The sequence below is a fragment of the Octopus bimaculoides genome, chromosome 13 (assembly GCF_001194135.2).
Source record: "Octopus bimaculoides isolate UCB-OBI-ISO-001 chromosome 13, ASM119413v2, whole genome shotgun sequence".
NCBI classification, from domain to species: domain Eukaryota; kingdom Metazoa; phylum Mollusca; class Cephalopoda; order Octopoda; family Octopodidae; genus Octopus; species Octopus bimaculoides.
Genome location: NC_068993.1, coordinates 17,804,309 through 17,822,070, shown reverse-complemented (window position 1 = coordinate 17,822,070; position 17,762 = coordinate 17,804,309). Strand labels below are relative to the sequence as shown.

At 36.1% G+C, this 17,762-nt stretch overlaps 1 protein-coding gene across 7 annotated transcripts in view; it reads right to left on the bottom strand.

The window, feature by feature from the left end:
• LOC106883276 (homeobox-containing protein 1) overlaps positions 1–17,762 on the bottom strand; it is a 198,066-nt gene that overhangs the window by 1,245 nt on the left and 179,059 nt on the right. For 5 of the 7 annotated variants that reach the window (XM_052972363.1, XM_052972358.1, XM_052972360.1 and 2 more), the window contains 4 exons: positions 14,113–14,210; positions 9,079–9,213; positions 7,124–7,321; positions 342–437 (listed from right to left, as the gene is read on the bottom strand). In XM_052972363.1, the coding sequence (XP_052828323.1) occupies positions 342–437; positions 7,124–7,321; positions 9,079–9,213; positions 14,113–14,210 (527 nt within the window). The remainder of the gene's footprint in view (positions 1–341; positions 438–7,123; positions 7,322–9,078; positions 9,214–14,112; positions 14,211–17,762) is intronic. The other 2 variants (XM_052972362.1, XM_052972359.1) reach the window with 2 other exon arrangements.

The following is a 17,762-nucleotide window of genomic DNA, read 5'->3' as shown; positions in this document are numbered from 1 at the left end:
ATATATATATATATATATATATATATATATATATATATATAACATTAAGATTACTCTGTTAAATGCAATTCTTATTTATTCACATTGTTTTGAATCAATCATATATATATATATTGATGCTAGAATGGGTGAGATGATTTGAGAGGATCTGATGGACCCAAGGATTGCATCATATTCCAGTGTCTGTTTTGACATGGTTCCTTTAGCTTGATGCCTTTTTAATAGCAAAGCTGCAGTAAATATACAGGGGAAAAAACTCCATTTCATTCGTAAATAATTGGTTTAATAGTCTCCAGGAAATATTTGTGATAAATATGAAGAAATCATCTTAAAAAAATTACCTTCTTTGGCCAATTTTTTCATTTCTTTACGTCGGTTATTGAACCAATTAGATACTATTTGAGGTGTAACTTTTTCCTTTTCGCACAGTTCACGGCCTGAAAGAAAAGCATAATATCTTTCATTTACACACTTCAAACACACAACAAAGGATTTCAACAGTTTCAATAAAACAATGCATGTAAGTGAATGGTAAACTTTCGTATCTTTTACTTGCTTCAGTCACTGGACTGTCGCCATGCAGGGCACAACCTTCAAAGGTTTAGTTAAACTTGTTATATTTTTTTTAAATGTCAGATACTTATCCTATTGCTTGCTTTTGCTGAACTGCTAGTAACAAGGACATAAACAAACCAACACCAGTTGTCATAGAGACACACACACACATAGATATATATACATACATATAAAACATGCTTCGTTCAGTTTCTTATTTCTTTATTGCCCACAAGGGGTTAAACATAGAGGGGACAAACAAGGACAGACAAAGGGACTAAGTCGATTACATCGACCCCAGTACTTGACTGGTACTTAATTTATCGACCCCGAAAGGATGAAAGGCAAAGTTGACCTTGGCGGAATTTGAACTCAGAACGTAACGGCAGACGAAATACTGCTGAGCATTTCACCCGGCGAGGTAACGTTTCTGCCAGTTCACCGCCTTCTTTCAGTTTCTACCAAATCCACTCACAAGGCTTTGGTTGGCCCAGGGTTAGAGTAGACACTTGCCCAAGGTGCCACACAGTGGAACTGAACCTGGACCCATATAGCTGGGAAACAAGCTTCTAACTACACATCCACGCCTGTGCCTATATCTTTATAAAATAAAACGGCCTTCAAAATAAAAAGAAGAGAACAAATTTTTTTTTGAATATCTGTTGTAATAACACCATATGTGTTTACGTCAAAACTGCATGGAAACCAACAATTCATTATGCCAAGGTATAATCTTAAAAATATAATTTCAATGTGGAATGAATTTTGGGGACTGTGTCAAGTTCTAAGAACCTTTCTTTTTCAAATTAATAACTGTCAAATTAGTGCCAATATGCAAATTAGAAAATTCGTATGTAATCTCACACATCCTGTTTTTATGGCTATAAGTTATTTTCTTTGCAGAAAGGTTAGGTCAAGCAAAAACCAATAAGTAATAATTACAGAACAAATATTCCTATTACTCTACGATTCATTCTACAATAAATATATTATAAATATAAATTTGATATAAATATCTACCATATATATTCATGTAAAAGTCGAAAATTTTGGACCATTTTTTAAGATTAAATTTATGGGGTCGACTATTATATGGATACTACTTTTGAGGGACTGGAATTCAAGCTACAATCCAAAGTACCATATCAGCAGCAGAAGCCCAACTGACCTCCAAGTGAATAAAAACAAAAACACATTGACTTACAGTTATATTACCAATTCTATGCATCAAAACACACATCCTAGTAAATAACAAAATCCATAAACAAGACCATGTAGCTCTTATAAATATTTACACTTTCTCTTTTATCCATCAAACTTAACAGACTAGCTGAGTGAAATCAATTTATATCCCATAATATAACATCAATGCATTTCGGTCTAGGTGTTATCATATCATATAAGCATTCCAGCTATAGAGCAGGCTACAGTAAGGTAGACACACAATTTTGTAAGTGTTATTTCTACGTACAAGATAATACGGTACCTTGACCCACAAACTTTTCCTGTTGTTCGTGAAATACTAGGGTCGACTTTTACATGACGTTGACTATTATTCGAGTATATACGGTAAATATTTTAATTTTATCTTTATTTCTAATCACTAGAAGTTATCTCCCATTATTTTGGATGGAATGTGGGTTATCTCCCCTGTGCATAATTTTTTAATTATTTTTATGGCTTATATTCAAATTTGGTCCGTATTATTGACAGTTCAGTAAGTTACAATCAATCTACACTGTTGGGAAAACACGAACATCTGCCGTCTTTATATTTTACTCCACATTTGTCATCTTTACTTGTATATTTAATTTGTTAGCAACAGGTATGGTTTACCTACTGAGAAATTTAGTTGACATAAAATGCATTATGTATTATTTTACACAAATCTCGATGCACACATTTACCATAATAACTATGTAAAACTATTTCTTGCAAAATACAGCCCAGCTTTTAATACCATCTTCTTATCAAAGCTGGTGCTGATTGTTTCAGATCTCTGACCAGACAATTCCACCTGCAGGCTGATTCAATACTTCTCTAACCAACAGACCACAAATTATTAAGGATAGTAAGTATATATCTTTTTAAATAAGGGAGCAGACACAGTACAAAACTGTTTTTTGTATTCTCTCTATGTGCCTGTTTGCAATGCCATCTGTGGCTGCACTGACAGACCAAAATTTGCAGACAACATAACTATTTTTAGTCTGATGATGAAAAAAACAATGAGTTTTTCTATAGAAATAATATCTGGGCAGAGCATTAAATAAAACGTTAAATAAACAACATGGCACTAAGCACAGAGAAAAGATTTTTCTTTTTTCAATTAAAAAAAAAAAACAGAGAAGAAAATACTCCTTCATTGATTTCCAGGGAAAATGATATAAAGAATGTTGTTTCTAATTCCTAGAAGAGAATTTATCTGAGAACCTTCCAAGTTTTAATAATTGTGGTAAGAAAAACAAAAAACAACTATTAGGACACTTATAAAAAAAAGATTATATGGAAATATTACTTCATATGCTCTTTCATAAGAAAAAAACTTCAAGCAGAGTCTCCAGCAAATAAGATCTGAAGAAGGAATTCTAATTCCGAAATATCATCAGACTATAGTTTACCAAGTTACAACAGGTATACAGTCCATTTTTTGTATTATAGTGCATTGTTGTACCATTCAAAACTTTTTATTCTTTACAAACAATACACAATGCTTCAAGCGAACTAGAATACTCTCTTATTCAAATAATAATAATAATGATGATGGTTTAAAATTTTGCCATAAGGGCAGTAATTTTGAGGGAGGGAATGAGTTGATTACATTGACCCCAGTGTTCAACTGGTACTTATTTTATCGACCCTGAAAGGATGAAAGGCTAAGTCAACCTTGGTGGAAATTGAACTCAGACTGGAGTGACAGGTGAAATACCACTAAACATTTCATCCAGCATGCTAACGATTCTGCCAGCTCACTGCCTTATTATTATTATTATTATTATTATTATTATTATTATTATTATTATTATTATTATTAACAACAACAACAATAATAATAATAATAAAACAAGAAAATTGCAGCAAAGCTGCATGACAGTGGTGTCAGGTGTGGCATGCAGACCATCATATAACTCCTCCATTTTATTTTGACATGCACATTGTGTTTGTATACTTCTCTTCTGTTTCATGAATTCAGTGTGCAGATGCACATTGCATGTTCATACTTCTCTTTCTGGTTCTTACACAAAATGGATTACAGATCACAACCATCTCACGAACCAGCGGTTGTGAAGAGCACCTCTTGCTTCAGTGGTTGTGAAAAAATTATAAACCCTGAAGCAGTTCTGCCCCCTTAAAGAGAATCTTCACCCTCTCTTCTATTTCTTAGTATAAACTCTCTCCCCTCCCTCACTTATTCTGAAAGCAACCGTAGGTAGCAGCAGCAACAGTCCCCAGTCAAATTTTCCCACGTGTGTAAAAGTCTTTTACGTCCTTTGAAATTTGAAGAAGTTTAGATGAAGCAGTAATGTGTAGAAAAACTTTTAGTACTGCATGGTTGAGATAAATATTATAAAATAAAGTATTTAGTTAGTTGAAGTTATGCAGACTGTTAAAAAAAAGTATTGCTATTACTACTATAATACATCCAAAACACAAGTACCCACTTATATTTCTGATGTTTCTGTTCCCATAAACTATTTCAAACTATTCAGTCTTCTTCATTAATTATCTCTATACTAGTGCTGTACCTGTCATCTACACACCGGCTGTCATCCAAATGTGTGTGACTAACATGAGATTTATCTTGTTAACATTACCTGTTTTTTTTCACACTACTGAATCTATCTCTTAGCTGTATTGACCACATGTCAGTGCACGTGTCATAATATTGTACATGATAAAAGAATTTTCATTCTAACCTAATCAATCTCAACATTATTATATGACAGGGAGCACTCCTTCGGTTACAACGATGAAGGTCCCAGCTGATAAGTGAAATTAACGTGCAAGGGGCTGAGAACTCCACAGACACGTGTGCTCTTAACGTAGTTCTCAGGGATGTTCACTGTGACACAAAGTGTGACAAGTCTGGCCCTTCAAAATACAGGTACTATTCATTTTTGCCAGCTGAGTGGACTGGAGCAATGTGAAATAAAGTGCCTAGCTCAAGGACACAACCTGTTGCCAGGAATTGAACTCAAGACCTTACAATCATGAGCCAAATGCCTGAACCACTAAGCCACGCACCTTCACATTATAAGACAACAGCCAAATGATTGAGTAGTATTCAACAGTATGCTAATAGGTTACATACTTATATCTGATTGTGTATGCAATGTTAATATATAAGATGCTTCACACACACACACACACACACACGCAGAGACACACTATGATAGTATATGAAATGCAGTGTATGCAAAGTTATTGGTATGTGTTATATTATAAGTATTCCTCTAACAGAAACACCTGTTCTCATCAAATTTTCAAAACAGGTAACCTCCAGAGAAATATCCACTCTAATGAGCAAAAAGTAAAACCGAAAGATGTTATTCAATTTATAGCCATTATATATGATTATTATCTTAAATGCATCTGAAGAGTGGAAGGGTAACAAAATCAGTAGAGTGACTTCTAGTATTTAGTTAAATTGTTTATTATTTTAAATTCAACTACTTTCAGGGTTAACTTGGGATTTTGTCCTTCATAAGGTACGCTACCAATATACAGCCTTGTGCTAAAGTTAGAAATTATTTCAATACACCTCATCAAGAGATGATATTGATTTCAAATTTTGCATAACCCCAGTGTTCAACTCATACTTATTTTAAAAATCCTGAAAGGATGAAAGGCAAAGTTAACCTCAGCAAGATTTGAACTCTGAACATAAATTTTAAAGACATGAAATATGACTAAGCATTTTGCCCCATGTGCTAATGATTCTGCGAGCCAAGATATAATACTGAAATTATATAAAAATTATTTTCCACTTTTACAAGAGAAACATCATTCAATTCCTTTTAATGTTCATATTCTATCTTTTATAACCTTTCAGTTCCACCTAATCACTTCCTCTTTCTTTTCTAAAAATGTGAGGAGTTATATAGCATCTCTATAGCAAGCAACCTGTTCTACTCTGGCTCTTTTTTCCTCACACTTTATCCCTTTGTGTCCCTCACCTTTTAGCGTATCCTGCCCCCTTGGAGTTTGCAGTCTTGCAAGCAGCATGGTGACCTTACAAGTGGTTGAGTCATAAAAAAAGCACCTAGTACATGCTGTAAAATGGTTGGCATTAGGAAGGGTATCCATTTGTAAAAACCATTGCAAAGAAGACACTGAGGCACTATGCAGTCCTTGAGCCCATTTAATCTTATCAAATCAGCAGAGAACATGGCTGTTAAATGATGATAATAAAATTAAACATTTACCAATCCAATAAAGAAGACAACTTTATATGGATCTGATATGTAAATACTTGTGTGATCCTGATTTTCAGTACAAATATGTAACACCAACAGTTTTTAAGAAACAAGAAGGTTTTTTGTCTACATAAAAGATTTCAGAAAAGTTACAAAAGGATAAATAACTTCTGATATTCATTATTCCTAATAACACTTTTTTTCTTCCTTTCATATCTACCACCTCGACCACTGTTGTTGTCTCCACTGAGACTACCATCACCATCGTTTTTGCATACATTTTCCTATGCTGGCATAGGCTGGAAAGGCTAATACAGTTCAAGTTAAATTGCATTAAGAGTTACTGCAGACCTGGACATGTTTGGTACCATGTCACACCCATGCATTCCTTATTTAAGTATAGTTTCTACGACCGGATGATCTTCCTGCTGCCAACCACTTTATAGAGTGTACTGGGTGTGTTTTATCATAGCAACCAGTACTGGAGAGGTTGTCTTGTCTTTAGCAAGACTAAAGAGATCTCTCTATCTTTATTTGTTCATTCTTCAACATATGTAATATGAAGCCGAATTTGCAAAACATATCAATCAAAACATATCAATCAGTCATTAACAGGAAATGTGAGATTTTCAGACAATCATGACACAAGGTTGAGTATAGCTGATTAAATGAAGTTCCAGATATTATTAATAAATATAAGGCAGTAAGCTGGCAGAATCATTAGCATGTGGGACAAATACTTTTCAGTTCTTCCAACTCTTCACATTCTAAGTTCAATTCCACCATCTTTACAGGGTCGATAAAATAAGTACCAGTTGAGCACTGGGATCAGTGTATGTGATTTATACCCCCACCCCATAAAATTGCTGTCCTTGAGTCAAAATTTGAAACCATTACTAGTAAATACAGAGATGGGCAAAAGTAGGTATACAGTTACTTAATATGAATGGAATGTTCTTAGAATTCTTATCTTGAAGAAAAAAAATAGAGAAATAAAAAGAACATTCCACTCATATCAAGCAACTGTATACCTACTTTTGCCCACCCCTGTATATGAACTTCTCATGCTTCCAGTTATATTAGGTCAGTTCCATTTTCACAGATTTCATGATAATAATCAGTTAAGTTCAAGAGGAAATAAAATATCTTACCTGTGCTACTGAGAGCCATATTACACAGGTGTGCAATCTCTTCACGAAGTTCCATAGATGGATACTGATTCTCTTTGAAGTAAGCTTCCAAAACTTCTAGATGTTTTTCTCGGAATGTAAACCTTTCCCTCTTTGGAGTAAATTGAATATCCATAGCGTCTCCACCAGAAGATAGCATACCTTTAAAGCCATTTGTACCTGTAAGTATAGAAGAATTCTGTCACAAATACAAACACACAAAACAATTTCAAACAGTTTTGTGATGTGTTCTCACAATTCTGCTGAATTTTAACATTTGGAATTACCATATTTTCTGATACACAAATCAAATTTCTGTAGACCAAAATTCACCACTAAAAATGGTAGGTCAAATTATACTTCAAATTATACTTCAAGACGACTTAGGAGGACCAAATTTCATGTTAAATACAGTAGGATTTGGAAAGATATCGACAGTGTTTACCCTTCAGGTCCACCGCGACAGTATAGGACAAAAATTTTAGTAAATTGTTAATCCACTTTTCCCTAACTTGGTGTTCATACTGAAGTGTGATTATAATTGTGAAAAAAGGAAAATACTAAAAATTAAATTTGAAATAGTTAAACATTATTTCAAGTAGAAATCTTTTTTTTTTTCTTTCAACTTTTTATATCCTGTTGTGAAATCTTCCATTCCCCTATGTCCCTTGTGCAAGTTCTGGTGATCCGATCCATCCCAGCCCCAATAATGTCCTGATTTCTCAAGAAAAGCCTGTGAACAAAAACGGTGGGTTGTCTTATACAATGTGTGTAGGCTTAAACATTGAACAATCTACCTCAACTTAGAAAACACGCTGACATGTAGGCCAGAAAATATGGTAAGAGCTTGAACACACAGAACAAACATATTCAGACTGTTTCTTCCTCTCACTTTCTCTCTCTCATTCTCTCTCTCTCTCTCTCTCTCTCTCTCTTACTCAAACACACACACACGAGTCTCACTTTCTCTCTCATTCAAACGCAGCTACTCTAATCTGGAATCACATACAAGCTTCCTTATTTGTTATTTTTGACAGGAATATTATCTGTCACTGTCAAAAATGGTAATAAAGGAATATGGTAGGATTAAAGTAACCTGATACCGATTGAAGTAAAATAAATTCACTTAAAAAAAAACCCCAATCATAATTGTCTCCCTTAGGTATGGTTTATGGTTACCACAGAGAAAAATGCAGGAATATTTGCTGATCAATATATTTTCCTGATGTTTTGACTGCAGAGTTTATACTTCTATTATCATGGCTTGACTGCTGGATTGCTGGTAGCTGATGAAGCCAAAAGAGGCAGGCTGACCCAGCTGTAGCAGTCGCAATGGAAAATTTGTTCTAGGTTCAGTACTGTTGGATTGCAGTTCTTCCTTGATCTCATTTTGTCCCCAAAGTCATCCCCCACATGTATTCTCAAATGACAAGACAAACTAGTGAATGGCATGCCACCAAAATAACAACAGGGGGCTATAACAGACCACTGGTAATGGCTTATGTAACAGACACTAAGGGATATCTTCAGAGACTTTGCTACCTTTTCTTTGGCACCCATCAGTTATGGTGGCCCTCTTGCTATAAAAGAAAAGCATCTATTTATGGTTAAGGGAATTAAGTCACTGAAAATTAAATTCAGTATCTAGATAAAAGCCAAACAAAACCTTACATATATGTGTGTGTACCTTTGTCTTAACAAACATTTTGTGACAGTTGTAAGTGAGCATCGATTGTTATACAAGCAACATTGTGTATTTCCAATCTTCTGTAAAAAAAACATATCTGGCCATATGGAAATATTAGCTTGCTTGGAAACAAGTGAATGTTGGTGACAACAAGTGAATGTTGGTGAATTTGATTTTAAGATGTTTACATTGAGAAGAGGACAAGAAACAAACAATGAAAACTTCTTACAAAATTCATGTGAAAACTTACCGTAACTGAACCTAGGTGCCCTGGCTAAGCGCTGCCTATGAGAAACATACCAAGCATACATTGCTCTTCGACAGCGTTCGGACATCTCTGTGAACTCACCACGTAAGTATCGACTAACATAGGATTGGCTGATACCTGCAATGAAATGGAAGTGTTGAAAATAGTCTAATAAAACATAGTCAAGACTTACAATTTGATGATTAAACAAATAATTCTTAAAACTAATATTTGGACATTTTAAGAATAAAGATTTTTGCCAACATAACATGGCAGTCCTGGTTTAGGATGAATGTTGCAGTAATTTAACCCCAGGAGACATCATCTCCAGCTGGCTATACGACACGATCTGTGTCCTTATATTGTTTTGAGCTGAGTGGGGGTGCTAGATTCCCTTGTTTGAAAATATAAGGATACAGATCGTGTTGCATGGCCAGCAGGAGACGATGTCTCCTGGGGCTAAATTACAGCAACATTCGTCCTAAACCAGGACTGCCATGTTATGTTGGCAAAAATCTTTACTCCATAGTACTGTTGCTGAATATCTCTCATTGTGAGATTTAAAAATAGTAATTTTCTAATTTTAAGAAGAGTTTAGTACAATTTGGAATATTTGTTGTATATCTTGACTTTGGGTTGGAATGGTCAAAGGTTTGTAACTGAGAGGAATATTAGAACAGAAAGAGAACTTCAGACATTATATTCCATTTTGCATGGAATATCAAGCAGGAGGAATGGTGAAACTTTGTCTGGCATGAGTGAATTAACTTTTTAGCATTTATATCTCTTTATCAAATGCATTGCTTATTTATTCGCACTGTTTTGAATTAATCACACATTATCTTGTAGCTTCAAGGTTTCAATTGTGTGTTACTATATTTTTAGAATGACATTGTAGGGTAGGTGTGAGAAGTTGGATCTGGTCAGTTTTAGCATAAAACAGATAGAATATTCAGGCCTGATTAAATACTAAAGGGTTAAAGTGTGTTGGATAATTGCGAACAAAATGTTATGTTGGTAGTTATCTGTTGCTCCAGCATGGCTGCAGTTTAATGACTGAAGCAAGTAAAACAAAAGATATAATCAAAGCATTTCTTAAATTACTCTTTTATTGGTTCCAGCCTGCTGGTTGTGGCCATGCTTGGGCACCTATAAATATTTTATGAGTAGTTACCCAATTCTTAAATTAATTCAAGTGTTAGGAATACATGGAAGCTATTAGACAGGATTAAAGTGGGTAGAAGACTGTTAATAGCTGTTCTGATAATTAGAGATGGCAAATAGCAAATAGAAGATGGGTCTGTCAAGAAAAGAAACTTTTCTTGAGAAATAATTAACATAATTTATAACACAATTTGTATAATCAAACGCAGAAAACTTAGCATTTTATAAATGCTGGTTCGGTGATCAAGTAATCATAACTAGTCTAAATCAATAAATTAATCAATAAATAAAATACTCAAGAGTCAAATGCTGCACCAACTTGACATGCATTTTGTAATAAATACGATCATAGGGTGAAGTGGAATTTCAGTTCCAATCATTATGGATCAATAATTGAAGTATACTAAATGTATTGGTGCTACTAAACACACTGAATGAACCACCGAGACTAAGTACATTAAATGCAACAATGCAACTAACTCTATTTTGGACGGTTCTTAATACTCCCCCTCCCCCCTACCCCATTGTCTGAACTATTGAATCTTGAGTTCAAAACATATATATGATCCTCTATAAACACCGCTTTGGATAATTTGGAGACCATAACCAAAAGACCAGAAAAATCTTCACTGCAAAATGATGCTTTCATCATCATCATCAGCATCACCATCATTATCATCATCAGCTTATGAGCCAGTAGGTTAGATCAACATCCATTGTCTGCTGCAGCAAGGTCTCCCTGGCTGGATGCTCTTCATAACACCAGCCACTTTACATAGTGTACTGGGTACATTTTACATGGCACCAGCATTAGTGAAGTCTCTATATAACTCACAAGACAAGACCGTGCCACCCTCAACTAAGTGTGGGTGTAGTATTGAAGAAGGTGACATGATACCAGGTGTAGAGAGAAGATGCTAATTAATATCTTGACATCAATTAATGCATACATGAATACAAGCATGTACATACATATACATCATGTAGCCTGTGCAGTGCCATGTGCAAGTGCCCATGTGGTGCCATGCAACAGTGCCCATGTGGTGCCGTGTCAAAGTGCTTGTGTGGCATCATGTCGAAGTGCCCGTGCAGTGCCAGGTAAAAGCCCCCAGCACACTCTGTAAAGTGGTTAGCATTAGGAAGGGCATCCAGCTGTAGAAACCATGCCAAATCAGACTGGAATTTGGTGCAGCACCCCAGCTTGTTAGCTCTGGTCAAACCATCCAACCAATGCCAGTATGGACAACCAATGCCAGTATGGACAACCAATGCCAGTATGGACAACCAATGCCAGTATGGATGTTAAATGATGATGATGGTGCTACTAAATATTTCTCTATTTTAAAGAGTCGGATATGCGAAAAGATCCTTATAGTAGTTGAACGACAGACCAATGAACCACCAGACTATATTCGATACTATAAAGTCATCATTAAACCACTTTAATAGTCTTAAAAACATTTAATCCTCAGACTGGTACTAAATAAGAGACACAGTTCAAAGGAAAAGAAACCCTCTATTATTAAGAATTGAAAATTATTTTATTACCTGGCAGTACTTAATTAAAATGTGTGTGTGTATGTGTGTGCATGCATACATATATATGTATACACTTACACACAAACACACACATGGTCATTCGTCTGCAAAACAATGCCTCAATATTTGCCCAACCAATGTTAACATGGAAAAATGGACATAAAATGAATGAACACATACATATATGTATGTGTGTATGTACGCATGCATGTATGTATACATGTATGTATATATGTGTGTATGTATGTATGCATGTATATGTGTATGTGTGTATGCAGGTATATGTAAGGGCATGTGACTAAGTGGTTATGGTGTGTTGCACTCATGTGTTGCACTCATGTGTTGCACTCATGTGTTGCACTCATGTGTTGCACTCATGATCATAAGATTATGGTTTCGATTCCTGGACCGGGCAACACGCTGTGTTCTTGAGTAAAACACTTCATTTCACATTGCTCCTGTCCATTCAGCTGGCAAAAATGAATAATCTTGCAATGGATCAACATCCTGTTCTGGAGTAGGAATATATACCCCAACAGAATTCAGGAAACCAGCCTTATGAGTCTATGGCTTGAGAAGGGATTTTTTTGATGTGTGTGTGTGTGTGTGTGTGTATGTGTATCCATCTATGTTTCTTTCTCAACACACATATATGACAACTCTTGTAAAGTAGTTGGTATAAGGAAGTGCATCCAGCCTTAGAAACAATGCCAAACTGGAATGTACAGATGAAACATGGTACTCTGATTTGTCTTAGACAGTAAGTAAGAAATGCATATGTGTGTGTGTGTGTGTGATCCTTGCCTTGGATTCAAAAACATTAAGCAATAGAGGAATGTTAATACCACACAGCATGCAGATTTGGTAGTTATTCGGTAGTTCACTAAGTTGAATGTAATATCCTGTCCAGACATTTAATAAAATATCTGTACCTTATACATTATCTAATTCCCGTCCCCCCTATACATACCCACATAAATATAGTTAAGTGGTGAAAGAGAGAAAGGAAGAGTTAAATAATTTCAAATTAGCAAAGTTAAATTAAAATTAGACATTTTATTAATTAGTCATATACAATTTAGACAGACAGATAGATAAATGTGTGTGTGTGTGTGTGTGTGTGTGTGTATACACACACACACACACATATATATATATACATGGTCTGATCAATAAGTATCTGGACTGTTGCTACAGTAACGAATCTAAAGCATGGAGAGTGAAGCCACTTGGCACAGATAGACCTCGAATTCTGCAGTGCATGCTCACTAATTTTTAACATTTTAGCTCACTTCTGTTGTTTACAGCAGTGCTTGAAAGGAAGGTGTGTAGCATGTGATCATTGCAATGACCACAACAGAGAAAGCTGAGCAGAGAAGCTGCATCAGATTTTGACAAAAACTTGGTGATACCTGCTCAGAGGCCTACACAAAGTTTTCAAAAAGTTTTCATTGTTCTTGAAACAATCCAGGAGATCTTGTGCAACTGAAACCCGAGTGTCTTTTTGGTCAGCTGAAAGCAGTTCTGGCACAACCTTGGCAGACACATGTCTTAAACCCATATTTTCAGTGATAATGGACTGAACTGAACCGGAACTAATCTGCACATCCTCTGATAACTCATGGATGGTAATTCGACAATTTTCCCTCATAGCTGCATGCACGTCAGTGATGTTTTCCGCCCGTTGTGGGTCTCCAAGAACGTTCGTCAATATTGACAATTTTCGGCCATCTTGGAAACATCTGAACCACTCGTACACTTGTGTGTGGCTTTACATTCCTCTCCATACACTTTCTGAAATTCTTTCTTGGCCTCTGAGCAGGTATCGCCATGACAACTTTCTCTGTCATGGTCAATGCAATGATCACATGCTACACATCTTCCTTCCAAGCACTGCTGTAAATAGCAGAAGTGAGCTAGAATGTTAAAATTTAGTGCATATGCACAACAGAGTTCAAGGTCAATCTGTGCCAAGCGGCTTCACTCTGCATGCTTTAGCTTTGTTACTATGGCAACAGTCCGGATACTTATTGATCAGACCTTACACACACACACATATATATATATATAGATAGATAGATGGATAGATACATAGATAGATAGATGTAGAGAGTAAGACAGTTAAACAGAACACCAGACAGATCAATAGATGAATAGATAGACTGACGGCCAGATGGATGGCTAGATAGATAGATAGGAACATAAAGATAGACAAACAGATCAATAGATAGCTATTTATGTTATTAGTTATCTTGTTAAAAATGCACATAAAAAAAATTACAGCTAGTAACAATAATTAACGACACAAGAATTAATTGAAAAGTTGTTTATTACCTGTCATGGCAGCTATCTGAGACTGTTTAAGACCTACTCGATTCACAAAAGCTTTGATTTCTTCATACATTTTGGTCATTCCTTGCCTGGAATCAAGACTGTGTATTATTTAAAATCAATAAACAAAACATGGAAATATTCTGTATGGAAAAAAAACCCAACACAACAGAACTTATTGACAACTTGTTAGTGTGACTCAGTAGTAATGTGGTGACGAAAGTTTTCACCATATCATAGTCGAAAGTAACCTTGGGGATCATTAAAAATGACATGTTTATCATAATACATTGTTTATGTATACAACAAACCTCAGGAGCTAATAATTCTTTGATATACATTCACTTTCTGTTGAATGTGTGCATTTATGTTTCAAATGTTTTGTCTTCTGATCACAAGCATATATATATATATATATATATCCATCGATGTTTCTCTCCCTACTAACACACATGCATGACAAATTTTGTAAAGTAGTTGGTATTAGGAAGTGTATCCAGCAATAGAAACAATGCCAAACTGAAATGTACAGATGAAACATGGTACTCTCATCTGTCTTAGAGGACAGTAAATAAGAAATGACTCAAACACACATCTGTGTCTCTGTGTATGTATATGCACACATGTGCATGTGTGGTAAGAATCTTACATGGGTCAAAGTTAGGTTCCATTGTATGGCACCTTGGGCAAGCCTCTTCTACTATAGTCTCAGGCTGATCAAAGAGTTGTGAGTGAATTTGGTAAATGGAAACTGAAAGAAGGCCATCATATATCTATCTATCTATTATATATATATATATATATATATATATATATATGTATCCATCCATCACTCTCTCTCTATCCACCCATTCAACTCTTCCCAATCTTTACAGACGCTGCCTCCCTCCTCCTCTCCCGTTTCCTCTATCTCTTCCACTCTCCCCATACACTCTTGAAAATCCTCCCACTCTCCTAGCTTCTCTGTCCCCACTTACAACTACCCACCTTGTACTTCAAAGTGCCACCTGGACACTATTTATCTCTTTGGAGATACTATGTAGTTCTGCTTTATTCCAATCTCTTCTTTTATACATTAACCCTCATCTAACATAAAAATCCCCTGCTACATCCTCATGTAACAAAGAACCCCCCACACAACTACTTCCTCAGGTATTTTGTAGACATGTGAGCTCCATGCCAACCTCAATAGTGCCAATGGTGCAAAAAAAACAAAACACTCTTACGTTGGGTGAATGCCCTTCATACACGAGGTACTAAATGAATAGGAGACTGGTGGAGGCTCCATGAATGGTATGAACCCTGAAAAATGTGGAACGTGTCAGACAAGCTTTGGTATGGAGTCTGAATCACTCTGCTTGGAGGCATTCCACTGAACTTGGCATTGGTAATCGATCGGTAAGGCATATTTTGCATGAAGACTTGCATTTCCACCCATACAAATTGGTCATTGGGCAACAGTTGAAACCATGGGACTATGCGCAGTGGCTTAATTTCTCACGTCAGATGGAAGCAATTTTTGAGGCAACCAGATTTTGTTAATGAGTGATGAAGCTCATTTTAATCTCAACGTATGGTGAATCAACAGAATTGTCGTTATTGGGCTCTTGAAAATCTGAGAGAACTGCATGAAAGACCACTGCACAGCCCAAAAGTGATGGTCTGGTGTACTGTTGGAAAAGCTGCTGTCATTGGTCCTTACTTTTTTGAAGACAATAATGGAAATACTATGAACTCTGAGCATTACATTGAGATGATAAACAACTTCTTTGTGCCCGAATTACGATGAAGATGTATGCCTATTCGACGTGTATGGTTTCAGCAGGATGGGGCAACAACCCACACAGCCAGAACATCAATGGACATTCTTCGGCCTCTCTTCGGTGACCACCTCATTTCCAGGTTTGTTGACATTCCTTGGCCCCCTTGGTACCCTGATTTGTCCATGTGTGATTATTTCTTGTGGGGAAGCCTCCTCAAGTCACATGTGTATGCACATAAGCCCCATACATTGGATGATTTGAAGGAAGCTATTCACGTGGATGTCGCTCAAATTGACAGAGCAATGCTGGAGAGTGTGGAGGCCAACTTCCAAGAACGCCTTCAGAAATGCATCATTGAAAATTGACACCACATGATGGATGTTGTTTTCCACACTTGATTTGACAAATGCTAATTCAGTATGAACACACTGATATCAATAGAATGTTTGCAGTTAAACTTTATGATTTTGTGAATCTTTCAAAAACGCTCCTCCCCTCTGTCCCACCCTGTATATAGAAAAATCCACAAGTAACAGATGAATATACTATACAGGGTGAAGGTGCATGGCTTAGTGGTTAGGGTATTCAGCTCACGATTGTTATGTCATGAGTTCAATTCCTGGTGACACATTGTGTCCTTAAACAAGACACTTTATTTCATGTTGCTCCAGTCCACACAGCTGGCAAAAATGTGTGGTGGCCTGTAATTCAAAGGCCCAGCCTTGTCACATGCTGAATCTTCCCGAGAACTACATTAAGGGTACATATGTCTGTGGAGTGCTCAGCCACTTGCATGCTAATTTCATAAGCAAGCTGTCCACTGATTGGATCAACTTGAGCCCTCATCGTCATAACTGACAGAGTGCCATATTATACAGGATAGCCCACAGTAAAAGACTATCATCATCACCATTTAATGTCCATTGTTCATGCTGGCATGGGTTGGACGATTTGACCGGGCTGGCATGCTGGAAGGCTGCACCAGACTCCAGTCTGATTTGGCATGGTTTTCTACAGCTGGAGTGCAATGGGTGCAATGGGTGCAATGGGTGCAATGGGTGCAATGGGTGTTTTTATGTGCCACCAGCACAGCTGCCAACGTGCCACTGGCACAAGTGCCAATTTCCATGACACCAGTATCTGTCACAACTGTGATTCTGCTTGGCTTGATGGGTCTCGTACTATAATATAAAACAGCCCACAAAAATAACACAACTATAAGACAAACCAGCCACAAAGTATATAAGATACTAATGTATTTTATATAAAGCAAACCACAAATAATAAGAGACAACTGTTTATAGAACAAACCACAAAATATGAGACTGAACTAAGTATAAGATATTAATGCATTAATACTAAATATAAAACAAATCACAAATAATAAGAGATTGAATGGAATCAATGTGAATATACAAACATCAAACAATGATTATCAGCTAAAACCAGACAGATGCATAGCATATTTAAAGTTTTCTATAAATGGTCTAGACAAGTTGTTTCCAAATGAAATGGAATTCCTCAACATTATTACACACTAAAGACAGTCTATATGCGACATGAACTTTTTATTTATTTAAAAGGCATGATCATGACTATGGATAAAGACATAGCTGTGTGGTTAAGAAGTTCACGTTACAACCATGTGGCTTTGAGTTCAATCCTAGTGCATGGATTCTGTTTTTTTTTCAAAGGCATAGACACGGCTATTGGCAGACATAGATATGCTGTTAAGTTCATTTTACAACCACATGGGTTTGAGTTCAATCTCACTGTACAGTAAAATGTCTTCTATTTTAAAGCTCTGGGCCAACAAAAGCGTTGAGAGTGGATATGGATAAAAGAAATTAAGAAAAGCTTCTGTGTGTCTGTGTATGCATGTGTGTGTAT